General features: G+C 36.1%; 1 protein-coding gene across 1 annotated transcript; it reads left to right on the top strand.

Annotated features, from left to right (window-relative positions):
- Positions 1 to 460: 460 nt before the first annotated feature.
- On the top strand, positions 461 to 15,517 carry UVH6 (RAD3-like DNA-binding helicase protein). The gene is made up of 12 exons (XM_039042410.2): positions 461 to 1,277; positions 1,631 to 1,911; positions 2,250 to 2,332; positions 2,422 to 2,825; positions 5,749 to 5,942; positions 6,130 to 6,310; positions 6,413 to 6,537; positions 12,881 to 12,970; positions 13,146 to 13,224; positions 13,308 to 13,384; positions 14,578 to 14,686; positions 15,071 to 15,517. Exons 1-12 carry the CDS (start codon positions 744 to 746, stop codon positions 15,188 to 15,190), a joined length of 2,277 nt encoding a protein of 758 aa, XP_038898338.2. The 5' UTR covers positions 461 to 743; the 3' UTR covers positions 15,191 to 15,517.
- Positions 15,518 to 18,149: the final 2,632 nt, after the last annotated feature.

Here is an 18,149-nt window from a genome sequence, read left to right as displayed (position 1 = left end):
ATAGACCATGATAGACTACTATCTGTGCCTAGTTGTGTCTAGATAGACATAGATAGTTATCGCAATCTATCGTAGATAAGTTGTGATATTTTGCAATTATTTGTTAGATGATAAAATTATCTATTTTGTTGGAATTTTACTTAAAAATTGTTGAAATTGAATTGTTATTCCAAGATCAATTTGATTTTTTCCCTTTAAATTTAAACTTAAAGAAATTGGTTTTTTTTTTAGAAAATTATTTCAAATAATAAAACTGTTGAAAATATTTATAAGATATAACAAAAATTTCGAATTATCAATGATAGACGTTAATAGACTTTTATCAGTATCTATCAATATTATTAATAGACACTTACAGAAATCTATCCGTATCTATCAACGTTCTAAAATTTTACCATATTTTATAAATATTTGATTTATTTTTCTATATTTAAAGAGGACTCAGATCTTATGCCTACTCGGCCTCCTATAAGGCTGTATTATTATTTGCATTGATACAAAAAAGAAAGAAGGGAAAAAGATAGAAAAAGAAAAAAAGAAAAAAAAAAAAGGAAAAGGGCATTTTCAAATACAGAAAATCGGGTGAAAGAGACGGAGGCTTTGTGAAGTTCGGGGATATACTCTGTTCGCGTGAGAACGAGCACCCTCAGCCAGACATCTGAAATCTCCCTGCCGCCGTCGCCGTCGCTGTCGCCGCGTCTCTGTTTCTCCGCCATTAGCTCGTCTCCGGCGGAGCAAGCACCATGAAGTTTCAATTGGAGGATGTCACAGTCTACTTCCCTTACGATCACATTTACCCCGAGCAATACGCTTACATGCTCGAGCTGAAGCGAGCTCTCGACGCCAAGGGCCATTGTCTTCTCGAAATGCCCACAGGCACTGGAAAAACCATCGCCCTTCTTTCCCTCATCACCAGCTACGCCCTCTCCAAACCCCAAAACCCTGTCAAGCTCATCTACTGCACTCGCACTGTCCACGAAATGGAGAAGACCCTCGCCGAGCTTAGATTGCTCCATGATTACCAGGTTCAGCAGCTTGGCCCTCGCGCTCAGATCTTGGCTGTGGGGCTTTCGTCCAGGAAGAATCTGTGTGTCAATCCGAAGGTTTTGGCGTCGGAGAGTCGGGATTCTGTCGACGCTGGTTGCCGCAAGCTGACGGCGAGTTGGGTTAGGGCTATGGCGGCTGAGAATCCCAATGTGCCTACTTGTGAGTTCTTTGAGCAATATGAAAAGGCGGGTTCCAGTGCGGTGTTGCCGCCGGGGGTTTATACGTTGCAGGTACTGCTTGAATTGAGATTTATTTCTGAATGATTTGGAACAGTATTTCTTTGGTTTCCTGAGAAATTGCCTTATGAAAAATTAAAATTCCAGTCTCTTCCTTCGGGGCTTAGTTCGTGAAACAGTGTTGAGATTATAATTCCGTAGCATTTAATTTGTTGAGGGTTGCCAGATAAAGTTTGAGTTTCACATACGGCTTTACTTAGTACTATTGTCTAGAGACGAATTGTTTCTGAAATCATTTACATAAACCAGGCTTTATTGACTAAATTCTTCTAATATGCAATTCTCTGGACGGAAATCGTTAGTACCTTGAATGGATAATTCATGCAATTTCCTCACTGAATTTATAGGACCTGAGAGCTTTCGGGACAAAGAAGGGTTGGTGTCCTTACTTCTTGGCACGGCATATGGTACAGTTTGCAAATGTTGTAGTATATAGTTATCAATACTTGCTTGATCCCAAAGTGGCTAGCATTATATCCAAGGAAATGCAGCGAGAATCTGTTGTAGTGTTTGATGAGGCGCACAACATTGATAATGTGTGTATTGAAGCCCTTAGTGTTAGTGTGAGGAGGCAGACTATTGAAGGTGCCAGAAGAAATCTCAATAAGATGCGGCAGGAGATTGATAGGTATAATCAGATACGAAATTGCTCTCTTATTGTTCTTTTGAGTACAATGGAAAGTGGGGGATTCGAATTATAGACTTCTTGGTCATTAGCACATACGCATGCCAGTAGAGCCAAACTTTCTCTTATTTTTATACCATATTATGAAAGGTCACTGGTTCATTTGTTTCTAATGTTCTTAAGAGTTAATGTGCAAATATCTCTTATTGAGAGATTTGTCTAGGTTTCTTAAATCTCAATAAGATGCGCTAGGAGATTCTATGCACTGTCTAGGTATTTAGGTGTTTCTATTACTCTTGAATTGAAATTTAATCAGTATATTTCCTTGATATGGTAGGAAGGTTCAAGGAAACTGATGCAGGTAGACTGCGTGCAGAATATAACAGGCTGGTGGAGGGTTTGGCACAAAGAGGAAACCTACCTAGTATGTTGTGCATTATTGTAGTTGAAACAAGATTGTATGGTTTTTTTTCCTTGTATAATATCCTAGCTTTCTTTAATTTTGTGATGCAGTTTCGGACACGTGGCTTTCAAACCCTGCCCTTCCAGATGATATTTTGAAGGAGGCCGTGCCAGGAAATATACGCCGAGCTGAACACTTTATACATGTGTTGCGGAGATTGGTTCAGTATCTTGAAGGACGTTTGGACACTGAAAATGTTGAGAAGGAAGGGCTTGTGACTTTTGTTGGCTCTATTGGTTCACAGGCTGGAATTGACCAAAAAACCTTGAAGTTTTGTTATGATCGTCTCCACTCCCTCATGCTGACACTTGAAATTACTGACACAGATGAGTTTTTGCACATACAGACCATATGTGACTTTGCAACACTCATTGGAACATATGCACGAGGTTTCTCAATTATAATTGAGCCTGTTGATGAGAGAATGCCCCATATCCCTGACCCTGTACTGCAGGTTAGTTTATATTTGCTTTAGTTCTCTTTCACACACACATGAGGGTGTGCATAAACACACACACACATCCTTCTTGAAAGTAGTATGAAATTTGGACGCTAAAAATTATAATCTTAGGCTAAGATGATCCCTTGATGGTGGAGAGGAGTTTGAGCTGGACCCCTTCACAGATAGGTACACGGTTTTAGTATTTAGCTATGGTTCTGATCTTAAAGTGTGGAGGCGTCGTAGATTAGGAGATCCACACACAGCCTTTTCAACTCCCTTTCTCTAGGTTGGAGGTTCTCTCATCTTCTCCTATATCAATATTGAGACTGTCCAGAAGTACTAATCATTTTTTGTTTGAAATGGAAACAGTTCTTTTCATTGATATAATGAAAAGAGTCTAGTGCTCCAAAATACAAGATACAAGGAACAACAAAATTGATGAGGATACATGTCGAGTAATACAAGGGCATAAAATCCTAAATTAAGTTGAATTAATGAAAGCATTCCGGTTCAAACAAATGCCTGACTCAAATAATTGGCAAAAGCTTTAGATTGAGAACACCATCATGAAGCAAGAAGATGTGCTGAATCTAATCAATCTATCCAATCAGCAGTTTGTCCCCTCTGTTACGTTCGAACCAAATTTTGGATGTAAGAGCCTTTTTTTACATTGAACCATAATGTTTGAGATGCTCATTAGCTGCATTGGACCAGACGTACAAATCAAAATAAGAAAGTCCTAGAATCTTTACAAAAGGCCATAATTTAGGTGATTTGGAATGAAAAGAATACAAAAGTCTTTCAAAACAAGGAAAGATCCTCGGAGGAATTGCTCGACTCTCTTCATTTTTCGATTTCTATTGGTGTAAAGAAGGTCTACCTTTTAGCAATGATGTAAGAAGAATAGGGGTTAATTGGGTAACTAGGTAATATTCTAGGTTAATTCCCTTTTTACCCCCACTTATAGTAAAACTCCATAAATAGAATTATTCATTCTAATAAAAGATAAACAATCTTGATTCTTGGAGAGAATTCTCCTTTTATCTCCTTTAGGCTACATCAATTGGTATCATAGCGACCGCCTGGGCCAAGATTGACTGTCGCTGGTGGAAGACTGTGAAACTCTTGGCGATGTTGATCACAAGAGGGAGCTTCCTGAGTCGTGCTCGTTGCCAAACAAACACACATCTAACTAGGGAGAACCCTTGAAATTCTAAGAAAGAAAGAAGAAACCAAAGATTTTTCAAGATTTTGCAAGAATGGACTATTACTGACCAAAGAAGGCGTCCAAGAAAAAATATAACAATTGGTATGGGCAAGAAAATCAAATTTACTTAAAAAAGAATGCTGGAATTATGACTCAAGTGATTCCGAAGAAGAATTTCAACATACTAATTTTGCCATGCTCGATTTTCCCAAAGAATCTATCACTCTCCACATTGGAAGTTTGATTCTAGTGATTCTAGTAATTCCGATGATGTATCAAGGGCAGATTGGGACGGAATAAGAAGGCGACAATATCGGAAAAGGGCCCAAAGATCCAATCAAACCCATTTTTCAAGATATCAACGTAAAGATTGGGAGTTAGATGAATTAAAGAATCATCAAGAATGGATTTTTACAGCCCAAGAAAAACGTTCAAGACTCAAAATTACTCTTTTGGTTATGAAACACGATAAAAAAAGGTTGATTCAAGAGAATCAATGGATGGGTCCTATACCCATCATGAGATTAAAACATATTCAAGAATCCAACAAAATGACTACTTAGATCCTGTAGCATTGGAGGAAATAAAGAAAACAACAAAAGAAATCTAACGTTCAACATATTGATCAACTATTAATTCATTTGCAAGAGTTCAAGAACGGATTGATTTCATATACCGAAGAAAAAACAAAAGAATCACGATTGGGAAATTTTCAAATAGAAAATTTTAAAGATAAAATTGAAGAAAAACAAGAATTTGAAGATGATTTGGAAATAGTTTCAAATGAAGAAGAAAAATCCAACGAAGAAGATGAAAAAGAAGTATCAAACACCGAGCAAAAATCGAACAAGAACAATGACACACTGGTTGCGGTGGAAATGGATCACCAAACTATCAAAGAACTTGAAGTGAATGATAAAGAATACGTGATTCTTGAACGATTTTCCTTGGAAGGTGGTTTTTCAGTGATTGGTCCTTTGAATGAGCTTGAAGGAAACATCTTTTTTGGGTTTATGCCCGATGGAGAAGTTCATCTTTTGGTGGCAATATTGGATCTTTTGTCTTGAATTTATACTTTTGATCATAATATTTTTGTTCAAAATGTAGGAGGTTGGTTTGGTCATGCTACGTTGAGCAAGTTTATTTCATTCCTTGTTTGCTTCATAATTTTTTTCTTTTTAAAACTCGAGGGCGAGTTTTCTTTTTGGAGGGGTGGAATGATGTAAGAAGAATAGGGGTTAATCGGGTAATTAGGTAATATTCTAGGTTAATTTCCTTTTTACCCCCACTTGTAGTAAAACTCTATAAATAGGAACTCTCCCCTCTTGTATGAAATACATTACTTATTCTAATAAAAGATCGACAATCTTGATTTTTGGAGAGAATTCTCCTTTTATCTCCTTGAGGCTACATCAAGCAATTATAGTTTAAATATATTTTTATCCAGTTGGAAGTTTTTTGTAATCTTCATGGATGGGCTCTGATTTTGTACCTTTAATTTATTCTATGAAACTGTTTCCTATCAAAAAAAAAAAAAAAAAAAAGAGCGAAAAGAGATAAAATTCCTAAAGAAGAAGTAAACATCTATCTTTGTTCCCTAGTTGCATAGCCTCTAGCTCATACATGATGCTATTAACTGAAATTTAAATTTGAACTTTATATTGCGTTTTTAGTATTCATGGGCTTTTTTTAAACAAAATTTATTAAATATTCCTTATTTCTCCTCAGCTTAGCTGTCATGATGCCTCACTTGCTATTAAGCCTGTGTTTGAACGATTTCAATCAGTTGTGATTACATCTGGTACTCTGAGCCCAATTGATCTCTACCCTCGTTTGCTCAATTTTAATCCTGTTGTTAGCAGAAGTTTTACAATGTCCTTGACCAGAGATTGCATATGCCCAATGGTTCTCACTCGTGGCAGGTGTGTGGTTCAGTTGAAATACCTTACCCTTTCGTTGTATATATTGTTATTAAAGTTTTAGTCTTTTTTTTTTTTTTTTTTTTTATAGTTTTTTTGTTTTTATCCTCCTTATCAAAAACTAGTTATTATTTTTTTTAGTTAAACGTTGGATCTTCTGTACTGAACACAGTTTGTTTTGTTGCTCTAGTGATCAGCTTCCAGTAAGTACTAAATTTGATATGAGAAGCGATCTTGGTGTAGTAAGGAATTATGGCAGGCTCTTGCTTGAGATGGTCTCAGCAGTTCCTGATGGGATAGTATGTTTCTTCGTCAGTTACTCGTATATGGATGGCATTGTAAATAGTTGGAATGAAACTGGCATACTAAAGGTGACAATTACTCATGTTTGGCTTGCTAACAGCTTTTTAGTGGGAAGTAGTCTTAACGTGATCTACCCTGATCATACTCAACGATTGAACTCATTTCCTCAGGAAATAATGCAGCACAAACTTGTGTTCATTGAGACCCAAGATGTCGTGGAGACTACGCTGGCTCTTGACAATTACCGCAAGGCTTGTGACTGTGGGAGAGGTGCTGTGTTTTTTTCCGTAGCCAGGTATCCTTGTCCTCTGTCAATGCTTCCCCATTTTTTCCGCTTCTTTTTAGTCAGCAAAATAGTGTGATTCAGAAAGAATTGTACGTGTATTATCCTTTTCATACAAGTAATGGATATATGTGAATACTTGTGTATCACTGGATAGGTGGCAGATGATTGACAATGACTCCCAAGTCTGATAAAACTTGGTCTAATAGTTGAGAAAAGCTGAATTTTCATTCTGTTGCATCGAATATTCTGAACCATGATTTAATTTTTTTCATTCTCAAAATTTATCAGTTATCATAGTGGAATGGGAACGTGAAAGACATGCTAAGAGAGGTTTGATTTCCTCGAGTTATTCGTGATTTTGGGTTAAGACTTTGCTCAAATTTTGCAGTTTAAATGCCATGGTGCTTTGACACCAGAACTTTTAATGAATTTCTTATTTGAAAGTAAAGATCTCTACTGTAGATTCCAGTTTATGATTCAAAATTTAATTAATACGTTTTTATATTTGTTGCACTGAAGTTTGTATTATGGGTGTAACATATAATATTTAGCTAGTGTTTAAAATAATATTCATTATATCACTGAAAAGTGTTGTTTCCTTAAAAAAAAAAAAAATTATTCATCTTGTCAATTGGAAGAAAGTCCAATTCCCTGTTGATATGGGCACTGTCAATATGGGCAATCTACTAGAAACAGCTCTCTTCTTGCCACATGGTTGTGACGATTCATTGTCACATTTACCACAACACTTACGAAGTTATTATTCGTTCTGAATTCTGACACAAGGTGAATAATGGAAATTCCACCAGGTCTTGGCTCAATTTGTGCACTGGGGATGCTCCTATTTATTCATTTTCCTAGACTGCAGTCCCCTTCTGCTCGAAAGCTCATTAAAATTGGAACCCCTCCACCGAGGAGCTGCCTCCTAGGCATTCTTCCCATGATATATCTCATTCATGACCATTTTCTTTGCTGCATTTCCCTCTGTTTGGAGTTGGGAAAACACCTCCTCCTGATCCACCACACACTTGGAGATTTGGAATGGTTATCTGCAAGGATAGTTGTGAAGGGCCATGTTTTCCTCTGAAGTCCCTTTGCCAGTAGGTTTTAGGAGACCTTAGAATTTTTAATTGGCAAGTGGTTTTCCCAAAGAGCATCAAAGGTTTTCCACAAGTCCTCTGTTAGGATAATAGTGAGGTTAGTATGGTAATTAACACTGTAGTTTGTTAAGAGTTTGTAGCGAAGAAATTGCCATGAAGTAGGAAGATGAGGCATATAAGAAGGTAGACAAACATTGTGATAGTTTAGCTTTTGAGTATTCTTAATGTCCAAGTATGAGTAGTTATCTTTCTGTACTTTCTTTTTCATTTTTTTAAAAAAACCGTGCTTTCATAGAGAAATATGAAAGATTGTAGACATACCAAAAAGAAAAATCCCACAAAAGGAGTTCAAACCTAACTATAGAAACAAACTCCAATCTAAGGTATGAGCTCTCTTCTCTCTCCTCTCTCCTCTTCTCTTCCGTTTCTCCAATCATTCTTCGACTAGTCTTCTCTGTCCGTTTCCTCTCTTCATTTTTCCGATATCTTCCTTCACATCCGATTAATCTCCAACCCTTCACTCTGACCTTTCCTTCCCATCTGACCACCTTCATGCCAGCTCCTTGCTCTCCCATCTGACCACCATCAAGTCCTCTGGTTTTGTACCCGATAAACAAAGTATGCAACAATAATGGGTCGTCAAGAATTCAGATGTATTCCAAGCAGATTTTAATAATTTATGGGTTGTTTCATGCCGCTTTGAGTTCGATAATTAGTTAGAAATCACTAAATCACTTAAACTCTACTTTCAAGCAAATGTCATAATCAACCCATTATATGCAGAAAACGCATTGGTTGAAATGGATCGTGGTCCATTGGATGAATTAATCGAGAATCTTGGCAAATATTAGAAGTTTGGTTGTTTCCACCTGAAATTCGGAAAATGGGATAGATTCACTTATAGTAGACCATTGTATTCAAAAGGCTTAAGTGGGTGGTTATCAATTAAAAATCTCCCGCTTGACTACTGGAACAAACAAACTTTTAAAGCTATTGACGCTTATTTTGGTGGATTGAAAAATATTGCTACCGAAACTCCAAATCTTCTTAATGTCTCAGAGGCCAAAATCCAAGTTTAGGAAAATTTATGCGGATTCATCCCTGCAATGTTAGAAATTTCAAATGAAAAGAGGGGTAATATTTTCTTGAACTTTGGTGATATTTCATCAATTAACCCACCCAGCAAGGTAAAAGGAGATTTGTTTGACTAAACCAAGTTATGAAGGATGAGGAAGTAGAATGTGATCCATTAAATTCCAAGTTCGAATTTCTCCTTCCATCGAGGATCAAACCAAACTATTCCAGAAGCCCAACCGTCAATGCTGAAAGTTGTTTGAGTAACACCTCTTAGATTGAATCGGAGATTAAAAAGAGGGGTTCTTCTATTCCAGAATTTGAAGATTACACACAAAGAATGAATCCTCAAGATCAGACCAATGTGAACACGGTTGAGGAAAAGCAGAAAGAGGAACAAAATACGACAAAAAGAGCTGCTGGCCGTTTGAATTCTGAGCCGCCTTTAAGAAACCGTTTTGAAATCCTGCCAAATGAGCCTAATTTCGAAATCCCACCCAATGAGCCTAATTTTAAAATTTTGTCTTGTGAAAAATCGCCCAAAGAAGTTCAAAGGTCTCATCAATTTAATAGAGATGAAGGATCGGGTTCAAATGGTAATATTGAGAAATCAGGCGGCTGCTTATTGAATAAACTCCCCAGCTCCCTCATTAATAATAACATTAAAATGCCAACTGATAGCCTCCCTCAAAATGACACTTCAAAAGACGAAAGAAGAAAGAAGATATCGGACACAAGCTCATTGATACACAATTCTAAAAAAGGTGAAAACTCTTCGGTTGCTCGTGCTTTGATTTACACAAGAAAACCTCACTTATTCAAGCCTCTCAGAAAGCATTTCATTCGGAAAAACACTTCTTTTCCTGGACAGCCATAACAAATTCTGATTTGCTTGAAAGTTGTTGCATCAAAGTACAAATCCTTGGGATTTTCCTTGTCAAGTCTGTTAATTCTCCTCTTAATTCTAGTTCTTTTCTTATTCAGATTTCAAAATTGTTGGCTCAAGTGTGCCTTTTGTGCGAGGTACCCCTGATTCTCAACAAGTTATTCAAAAGAGCCAATATGATTCAGATGGCGATTCTATAGTCAGTGCGAGCAGCGAAGAAATAGGAAATTCAGAAAGGAGAAAGGAATTTCGATGGTTATTACAGTGACTTGCAACATCTAGTTCACTCGGGAGAAAAACAAATGGTTGGCTGTGCTGATACCTCCTCCTTTCAAACCGTAGATAAGAAGGATATACCTCAAAATTTGATTTCAGTAGTCGAGGACTGTGATCTGATCATCGGGTAATTTTCAGTTCAAGAGCTCCAACCTCGTCTTGTCATATTATGAAGATTATCTCATGAAATACAAGAGGTTTAGGAGATGATTCCAAGACATTGGCATTGAGAAGAAGCTTAAAGAAAATAAATCCAGACTTGGTTTTAATTCAAGAAACAAAGAGAGATTCATTTGATGTCGATTTCATCAAGGAGTTATGGAGCTCGAAAGATATTGGTGGGTTTTTATCAAAGCATTTGGAAAATCTGGAGAAGCATGTGGGATGAAAGTAAAATTTCGGTTACTGTAGTGCTGAAAGGAGGTTATTCCTTATTTGTTAAATGCTTGACTATATGTAAGAAGTCCTATTGGATCACTACGGTTTACGGACCTACAGATAATAGAGAAAGGGAGTACATATGGCCAGAATTGTATCTCTCTCGGGTTATTGTGAGGAGCCTTGGTGTGTTGGAGGAGACTTTAACATTACTAGAAGAATTCAAGAACGTTTTCATATGGGGAGATTGACAAGAGGAATGAGAAAATTTAGTAATTTCATTGCTAAGATAAAGCTAATGGAAATTCCTCTTAGCAATGTTTTACGTGGTCACATGAGGGTAACATCATTTCTTGTTCTCTTCTAGATAGATTCTTAATCTCTAATAAATGGGATGATCTATTTGCAAATACTAGAGTGGCAAGACAAGCTCCGTACCTTTTCTGATCACTTTCCTATTCTACTTGAAGCCGATGCCTTTGAATGGGGACCTCCACCCTTCAGATTTTGCAACAGTTGGTTGGACATTAAAGAAAGCTACCGAGTAATCAAAAGAGCATCGAATATTGAAGTTCAACAAGGCTGGGTTGGGTTTGTTATTTCCTCTAAATTAAGGAAAATCAAGGCAGCATTGAAATCATGGAATGCAGATATTGAGAGTCAAAAGAGAAAAGCAGAAGAAGCATTGCTAAAAGAAATTGAAAAACTTGATCTTGAAGCAGAAAATTCAGAAAGATTCCTTTCAAAAAGAGATGAGAGTATCTTTGAAAACTGAATTGTTATCACTCTATCGCATTGATGAAAGAAATTTAAGACAGAAAAGTAAACTAAATTGGATGAGTTTGGGAGATGAAAATTCCAAGTTTTTCCATAGATATCTAGCAGCAAAAAAGAGGAGGAATTTTATTTCAGAATTGATTAATGATCAAGGTTCACCAACAAGATCACTCAAGGAATTTGAAGACCTAATATTGGGTTTTTACGCTTCATTATACTCTAAAGCACCAGTCATTAGAGCTTCATTTGCTTGATTCAAAAAAAGGAAGATGCTATTTTTGTATGGGATTTTAGACCGATTAGCTTAACTACAATAACATACAAGATTGTAGCGAAAGTGTTAGCCGAGCGTTAAAGAAAATTATGCCAAGCATAATTGCTCCTACACAAAGCGCTTTCATCGGGGGTAGACAAATTCCAGATTTTCACCTTGAGGACAAGGTGATTTTTTCGGGGGCGGGTAGTGATAGGCCCCCTGTTATTAGGAGGTATATGAGAAAAAGAAAGAGAAATGGAGAATGAATTGTGAATGGCTTAAATTGTTGCAAATAGTTAGTTAGGGCTAATAACATATTGGAAGTGGGCCTGAGGAAAAGATTCATTTTGTTAGATTGGGTGAAGGGCTATATTTAGGCTGTGTGGGGAGAGGGATAGATTATCCTTTTTCATTGTATTGGGTAAAGCTCAGAGGGCTTGTAAGGGGAGGGGTCTCGGCTTCCTTGGCAATTTTGCCTAAATAGTGAATATATAAACCGAGTTCTATGAGAAGAATGTGAGGAATGCCTTTTCGGTCCAAGGTCACTCCCATGCAAAGCCTGTGTAAAGAATTTGACCTTGGGAATTTTAATCTTTAAAAAGAGGAGAAAGCCAAGGCAATATGGGAGAGAAGGGTTACATAAAATGTGAAAAAAGGAATGGCATGGGAAGCCCCCAAAAGGATTAGGAGTCCAAGCCTTAAAGCCCCTCTCCCAAGGCACATGAAGGTCACAAAGGATAGAGAGAATGGCCTGTCACTTCCGTTATTTCTCTACTAGAAGAGGGCGACAAAAACCTTGACAATTTTAATAAGAGAGGAGAAAGCCAAGGCAATGTGGGAGAGACTGGTTACATAAAATGTGAAAAAAGGAATGGCATGAGAAGTCCCCAAAAGGATTAGGAGTCCTAGCCTTAAAGCCCCTTCCGCAAGGCACACATGAAGATCACAAAGGATAGAGAGAATGGCCCGTCACTTCCATTATTTCTCCACAGAAAGAGGGCGACAAAAGCCTGAAGAAACCATTAAGGAGGTATATGAGATGTGGAAGGCAAGATAAGAAGTCACCAAATGTAATTTCTTATCTAAAAGGTGGTAGACCGTGGAAACAAAGCACAGAGGAGAGAAACCCCCCACCATTCCTCTCAAAAACAAATCTTCGAACCCTTCTCTACAAAATATTTCATAAGCTGGGAGAACAAAGGGAATCCAGAAGAGATAGCTATTAGCTTTTTTGATAGCATTTCTCTTGGACACCCTTTCAAAAACAAAACAAATATTCTCCAGCTACAGTTGGTTAGGTATTTATTGGAATTTTGGTTATAGTAAAAGGCATAGTTATTTGTTTTTGAACATGTAATTTTTTTTAGCCTTTCATCGTGCAAATTTCATTCCCACTTAATAGCCATGGTTTATGTGATCTTTGTACCAAATGGAAGAATTTTCATGTTCTTTCTTGGGAGGCTATCCTCCTCTTTTGGTGATTTCATTCCATCTATAAAATTATTGGATTCATTCAGAAGAAAAAAATCACTTTCATATAACTTCTTAGAGATGCGGATTAAAAGATGAGTGATATGATTTGGAATTCAATCTATGCTAATGCAGGGGAAAAGTTGCTGAAGGTATAGATTTTGATCGACATTATGGACGGTTGGTGATAATGTTCGGTGTTCCTTTTCAGTACACATTAAGCAAGTGAGTTTCACATTCTGACTTTCTAATGAGAACTTATGGGACTAGACAATGATTAACCAATGCAATAAAGCAATTTTTAAATTTTGGCTGTCCCTTGGGGTGAGGAGGCTGGTGTGGTCGTTTTTGTTTGGGCTTGGGTTGTTTCTGACTGTCTAGATAATGATTTTATTTTCAGAATCTTGCTTGCTCGGCTGGAGTACTTACGTGAGACATTTCAAATAAAGGAAGGGGATTTTTTAACTTTTGATGCATTGGTATGGGAAACTTATTCTTCTTACTATCTGTAGAAGCTCTTTTGATGTATGGTGGAAATAACTGGTTCTGACAATTTGAGCAGAGACAAGCTGCACAATGTGTTGGTCGAGTTATCCGATCGAAGGCTGACTACGGGATGATGATATTTGCTGATAAAAGGTTTGATTTTTCCTTTATTGATATTATTACGTAGTTTCAATCAATTCCTCGATTACATAACAGATTTTTAGTTATTACACCAAGTTCACAAATCACGATTCACCAATTCATTGGATGACATGTATCTTAACAAAATATATGAGATTGTTCATACTGATTCAACTCACTGCACCTTCTCAACTTTACAAGTTCTAAAACATGTGAGATAAAGTGCAATAGAGGGTGTCTATAATAATAATGGGCCATTTTCAAATATAGGAAAATGGGCCAACTTCTTTTCATCAGTTTTTTTTATTTGAAACAATTATCCAGTAATAATTTATAAATAAAATAATCATACACAGAATGCTGGAGAAACAATCATCAATTTTTTAAGATAAAACCATTCGTCGTAATGAGAATGTAGTATGTAATTAAAACAAGAATTTAAAGCATAATTACTAAAGACAAAAAAGGGGGGCCTAGGATGAAGACAGAAGTTAGCGGTTAAACTAAAGAGTAGAGCCACATATTAGGAGAAATTTCTCTCTCACCGTGAAGAAGAAATTCTTTGGGAAGGAGAATTGTAGAAGATAATAGTCGCTCCTCTTTTCATAGATAATAATCTTGTCTTCATGAGCTTATGAACATGGAGATGAAACGGCAACCATGTTGGGTGCCTGTTGAAGGTGCGCACCATATTAGATGGACCAATGAGGGGGTCCTTGCCACACACTTACATGCAATTGAGCTTGCTTCGGAATGTAGCCAGTGGTTGTCACGCCAGATGGAAGGTGTAAAATCAGTTTAAGCACCGAGCGCTTCTTGTTTCAATTAAGTGTGCATCATGCAAGTTGATGCAAGTGCTAGAGAATAGAAGTTGAGAAGAATTTGAAATGATGATTGTAAGTTGAAATTTGTAGTTCTACTTCTACCAGATGTGCTCTTATTATCATTAGTTCCTTCGAGAAATGTTGGCAGGATGTTGACATTTGACAATTACTATTTAGCATGAAATTATATTTTCAAAGGACGATTTTAATTGAGATGCTTGAAAAGATGGTTTAATGGGAAACTACCATGTATTTCGGATATGTTCAAGAAATACCATGATATTTGCAATTTATTAGTAAAAAAAAATATTGAAAATGTGATTTACTGATTTTTTTCATCTCATGAATAGTCTTTGATTTATTTCTTTGACCTTTGTGCAGGTATAGCCGTCATGACAAGCGCTCGAAATTGCCTGGATGGATATTGTCACATTTACGTGATGCACACTTGAATTTGAGCACAGACATGGCTCTGCACATAGCTCGGGAGGTTTGTAATCGTTAACATCTTTGTAGTCTAAGATATTGACATATTTTCTTTCGTACGCATCTACAAATTGTTTTTTTGGTAAAAGGAACTGTTTATTGATAAGTATAAGGGGAAGAATAGCCATCTACAAATTGTTGGCATTCAAATCGTCTCCTTCAAGTTCTAATTAATTACTAGAGCTCTAACAAGGATGTTGAATAGTTTGAGGTGCCATTTCCCCTTTGAATTTGCAGTTGGAAGCAAAGTTTGGTTTATTATCTTAAATGCATCTTCTATAAGATCTCTTTCCATGTTTAACTACCAACTTATTAAGAATGTCTAAGCATTTTTGGTTTTTCTGTTACCGACAAATTAATTGAATCGAAACTAAATCTGTGGGTGCAGTTCCTTAGGAAGATGGCACAACCCTATGATAAGGCAGGGAGCAGCGGTAAAAAGACCTTGTTGTCCCAAGAAGACTTAGAAAAGATGTCTGAAGCCAACATGAATGAGATGTTGTATTAAGGATCTCAACACTGCAAATGGACATTTTCTTAGTCCAGAGTGCTGTTTTACATTCTTGAATCCTACTTACCAAGTTCATCAGATTCATCGGCTTGACAGTTGGGTTTGATAGTTTGAAAAAGAAATTCCCTTTTGAGATTCTGCCGAAGAGGAAAGAATTCAAACTTGAACGCTGCCTGGTTGTGGAACTAGGGTTGATAACCTTTCTGATTGAAAAACCCTAAAAGAAATTTTGACAAATAACTTATAGTATATGTATATAAATGACTTCTTGTTCCCTTTTTGACTTGCAATGCTACCCAGTTTCTGAGCTTGTTTTGTTATTAATTTAATTGTTGTCATTTTACTAGTGAAAATGATTAGAACAGAGATGAACTATTTGTTAAAATAGGTCTTTCGCAGTTCATTTGGAAAGATGACTGCTGTCAACAAGCTAAAGTATCTATCATGAGATTGGAGCTTCAAATTTTCCTATTTCTACTTGACAAAATAATCTGTGTTGTATTATTTTGAACTCAACTCACTCGCTTGAGTTGTCGATTCTTATAATTCAAATAAGTTTTGTTCAGTTATGATTCTAACTCAACGAGTTTGGTTGGTTATGTTTTATCGAGTTTTTATCAAGTAGACCATATAACTTTCAAATATGTTTTTAATGAGGATGTTAAAGAAAGTTGTTTACCCAAGACTTCTTAAAAAACTTCAATTTGAGTTCGGGTTTAAACTTAAAAAGAGAAATGAACTTGGAGTGGCGGAGGGATAGTGAATTTTAGGTTAACAATAAATTTACAAACTTATTTTTATAAATGCCCAATTTTTCTTTTTTGATATTTTCATAAATAAGATTTAATGAAATTTTTGGATAAAAATAACCTTTGTAGTGGACGGCTGGAGAGAGAATATGCATTGAAAAAATATTTTCATATTTACGAAACACCCTTAATATTGGAGAGAAAAAAATGTATTTATTATATAATATTAATTAGTTGAGATTTTCTTCCTACTTCCAATTGGAGGGAGAAAATGCATTTAATAGGATCTTATTTTTCATTTAATACATTTCACGTATGAAACAACTTGTTTTTCTGGTGAATTCATAATATTTTTAAGGACGAAATACACTTTTGGTCTTTGAGGTTTGAGATAGGTATCTATTTGATCCTTTAAGTTTCAAAATGGACACTTTTAGTCCTTTAAATATGAAAAAATGTTTAAAATGATCCTTAAAGTTCGTTGATCGCTAGTTGACTGACAAAAATGTGACATGGACATTATTTGTCATATAAATTAGAATTATGTGGCAAAATATATTAATATTATTTTTTTATTTTTGGTGATTAGGCTGTGAAGTGGCAATGCATCTTCTTCCTCAATCTCCTCTCCGTGAAGCTTGCCCCAAAAGAGAAATAAAAAAAAAAAAAAGAGGAAGACAAAGTAATTAGATGAGGAATTCCTCTCTGATGTATTTCTATATTGTTGCTCACTAGAATAATTAACGAGTGAGCCGTTCAAGATGTTATATACAATTGCTAAAGAATAATGAAAAAGACAAGAATTACAGAGACTATTGGACAAAGCATAACATAAAGGGGAAACAAAGTATTTTGGATTGTTCCCAAAGACCTCATCGTGAGTGTGTAGACACCTCAATGAATGACAATTGACTCATTAGATAAAATGCCACATCATTGGTTGACTTGGACTTCAATATCCCCCCTTAAACGTGAGAGGAGATCCACGAGCCCGAGTTTGAAACGTAGATAGGTAAACTGATGGTGAGTCAATGGCTTGGTTAGGCAGTCAACGAGTTGTTCTTTTGTTGGGACCTACCTGACCTCCAACGTTTTTGCAGAACTTGATCACGAACATTATGGATGTTTATCTCAGTATGCTTCGATCGTGAAGGAACTCTAATTATAGAGGGCCTTTGAGCAGAAGCGAATCGTTCCAAGTTCCATTGTGAAAGAACTCAAACAATTACAATCATATAGAAACAATTATGCATTAATCAATAAATTACAACATGCTTCGAAACAAATACAAAGGATAAGAGAGACAATACCTTTGAAGAACTGTTTCTTCACATATTTCCCTCGATCAAACTTGAACGCAATGATCAAGAACTCGAACTCGATCTCCCTCAAATACCAGCAACGAGTATAACTCGAACCTCAAACAGATGGACACTACCACAAGATTACCTTGGTATTCTCGGTGTGAGAATCCATAAGTTGTGAGCTTTGGCTGATTTTGGATAAAGGGATGGATTGGAGTAGCCGATCGAGTATGCAATCACACAATTGTGAAGTAGAAGAAGCCTATTGTATAAACTCGACGCTCGATCATTTAGTAAATGAGTACTATCGTATAGTAAACTCGATCCTATCGTTTAGACACTCGATAGTGAATCTGATCAGTTGTGTTGTCGTTTACCTAGATTTTTGAAATCAACTTTCTTTTTATCTCAATTTGCCATAAAACTGTGTATAACCACCCACTAAGGTCGGTTATTGAGAAAAAAATATTAATTATCATATAATTAATAAATTATAAATAAATATAATAACTAACTTATCATATTATGTTTATAACCTATAGTTTTAATATTGCATCATATGCAACATATAAACCATAGTTCTTTTTTTATTTTTTTTTATTTTATGACATTTAATATAAATCATATTTATATTAACTTCTCTAATCAAATAGTAATGTATCAAATACATCATATCAATTATATCATATATAATTTAATTAATTTATATATAATCAAATTTTCTCTTGTTAATTTGAACATTTCAAACTAACCCAAAAACTGATTCTCAACTTGAATCCATTTAGCTACTAAGGGGACCTTATGGACCTGTAGCTTGAAGCTCCAACCGTACGTAAATAACTAACTAAACTCTTTAATCACGATATCCACCATCCGTTAACTGTCGGACACTCCACTAAAGAT

The sequence above is a fragment of the Benincasa hispida genome, chromosome 9 (genome assembly GCF_027475165.1).
Source record: "Benincasa hispida cultivar pf3 chromosome 9, pf3_genome.v1.1, whole genome shotgun sequence".
Taxonomy (NCBI): Eukaryota; Viridiplantae; Streptophyta; class Magnoliopsida; order Cucurbitales; family Cucurbitaceae; genus Benincasa; species Benincasa hispida.
Note: the sequence above shows the minus strand (reverse complement) of the source record. Positions and strands in the feature narration are given on the sequence as shown.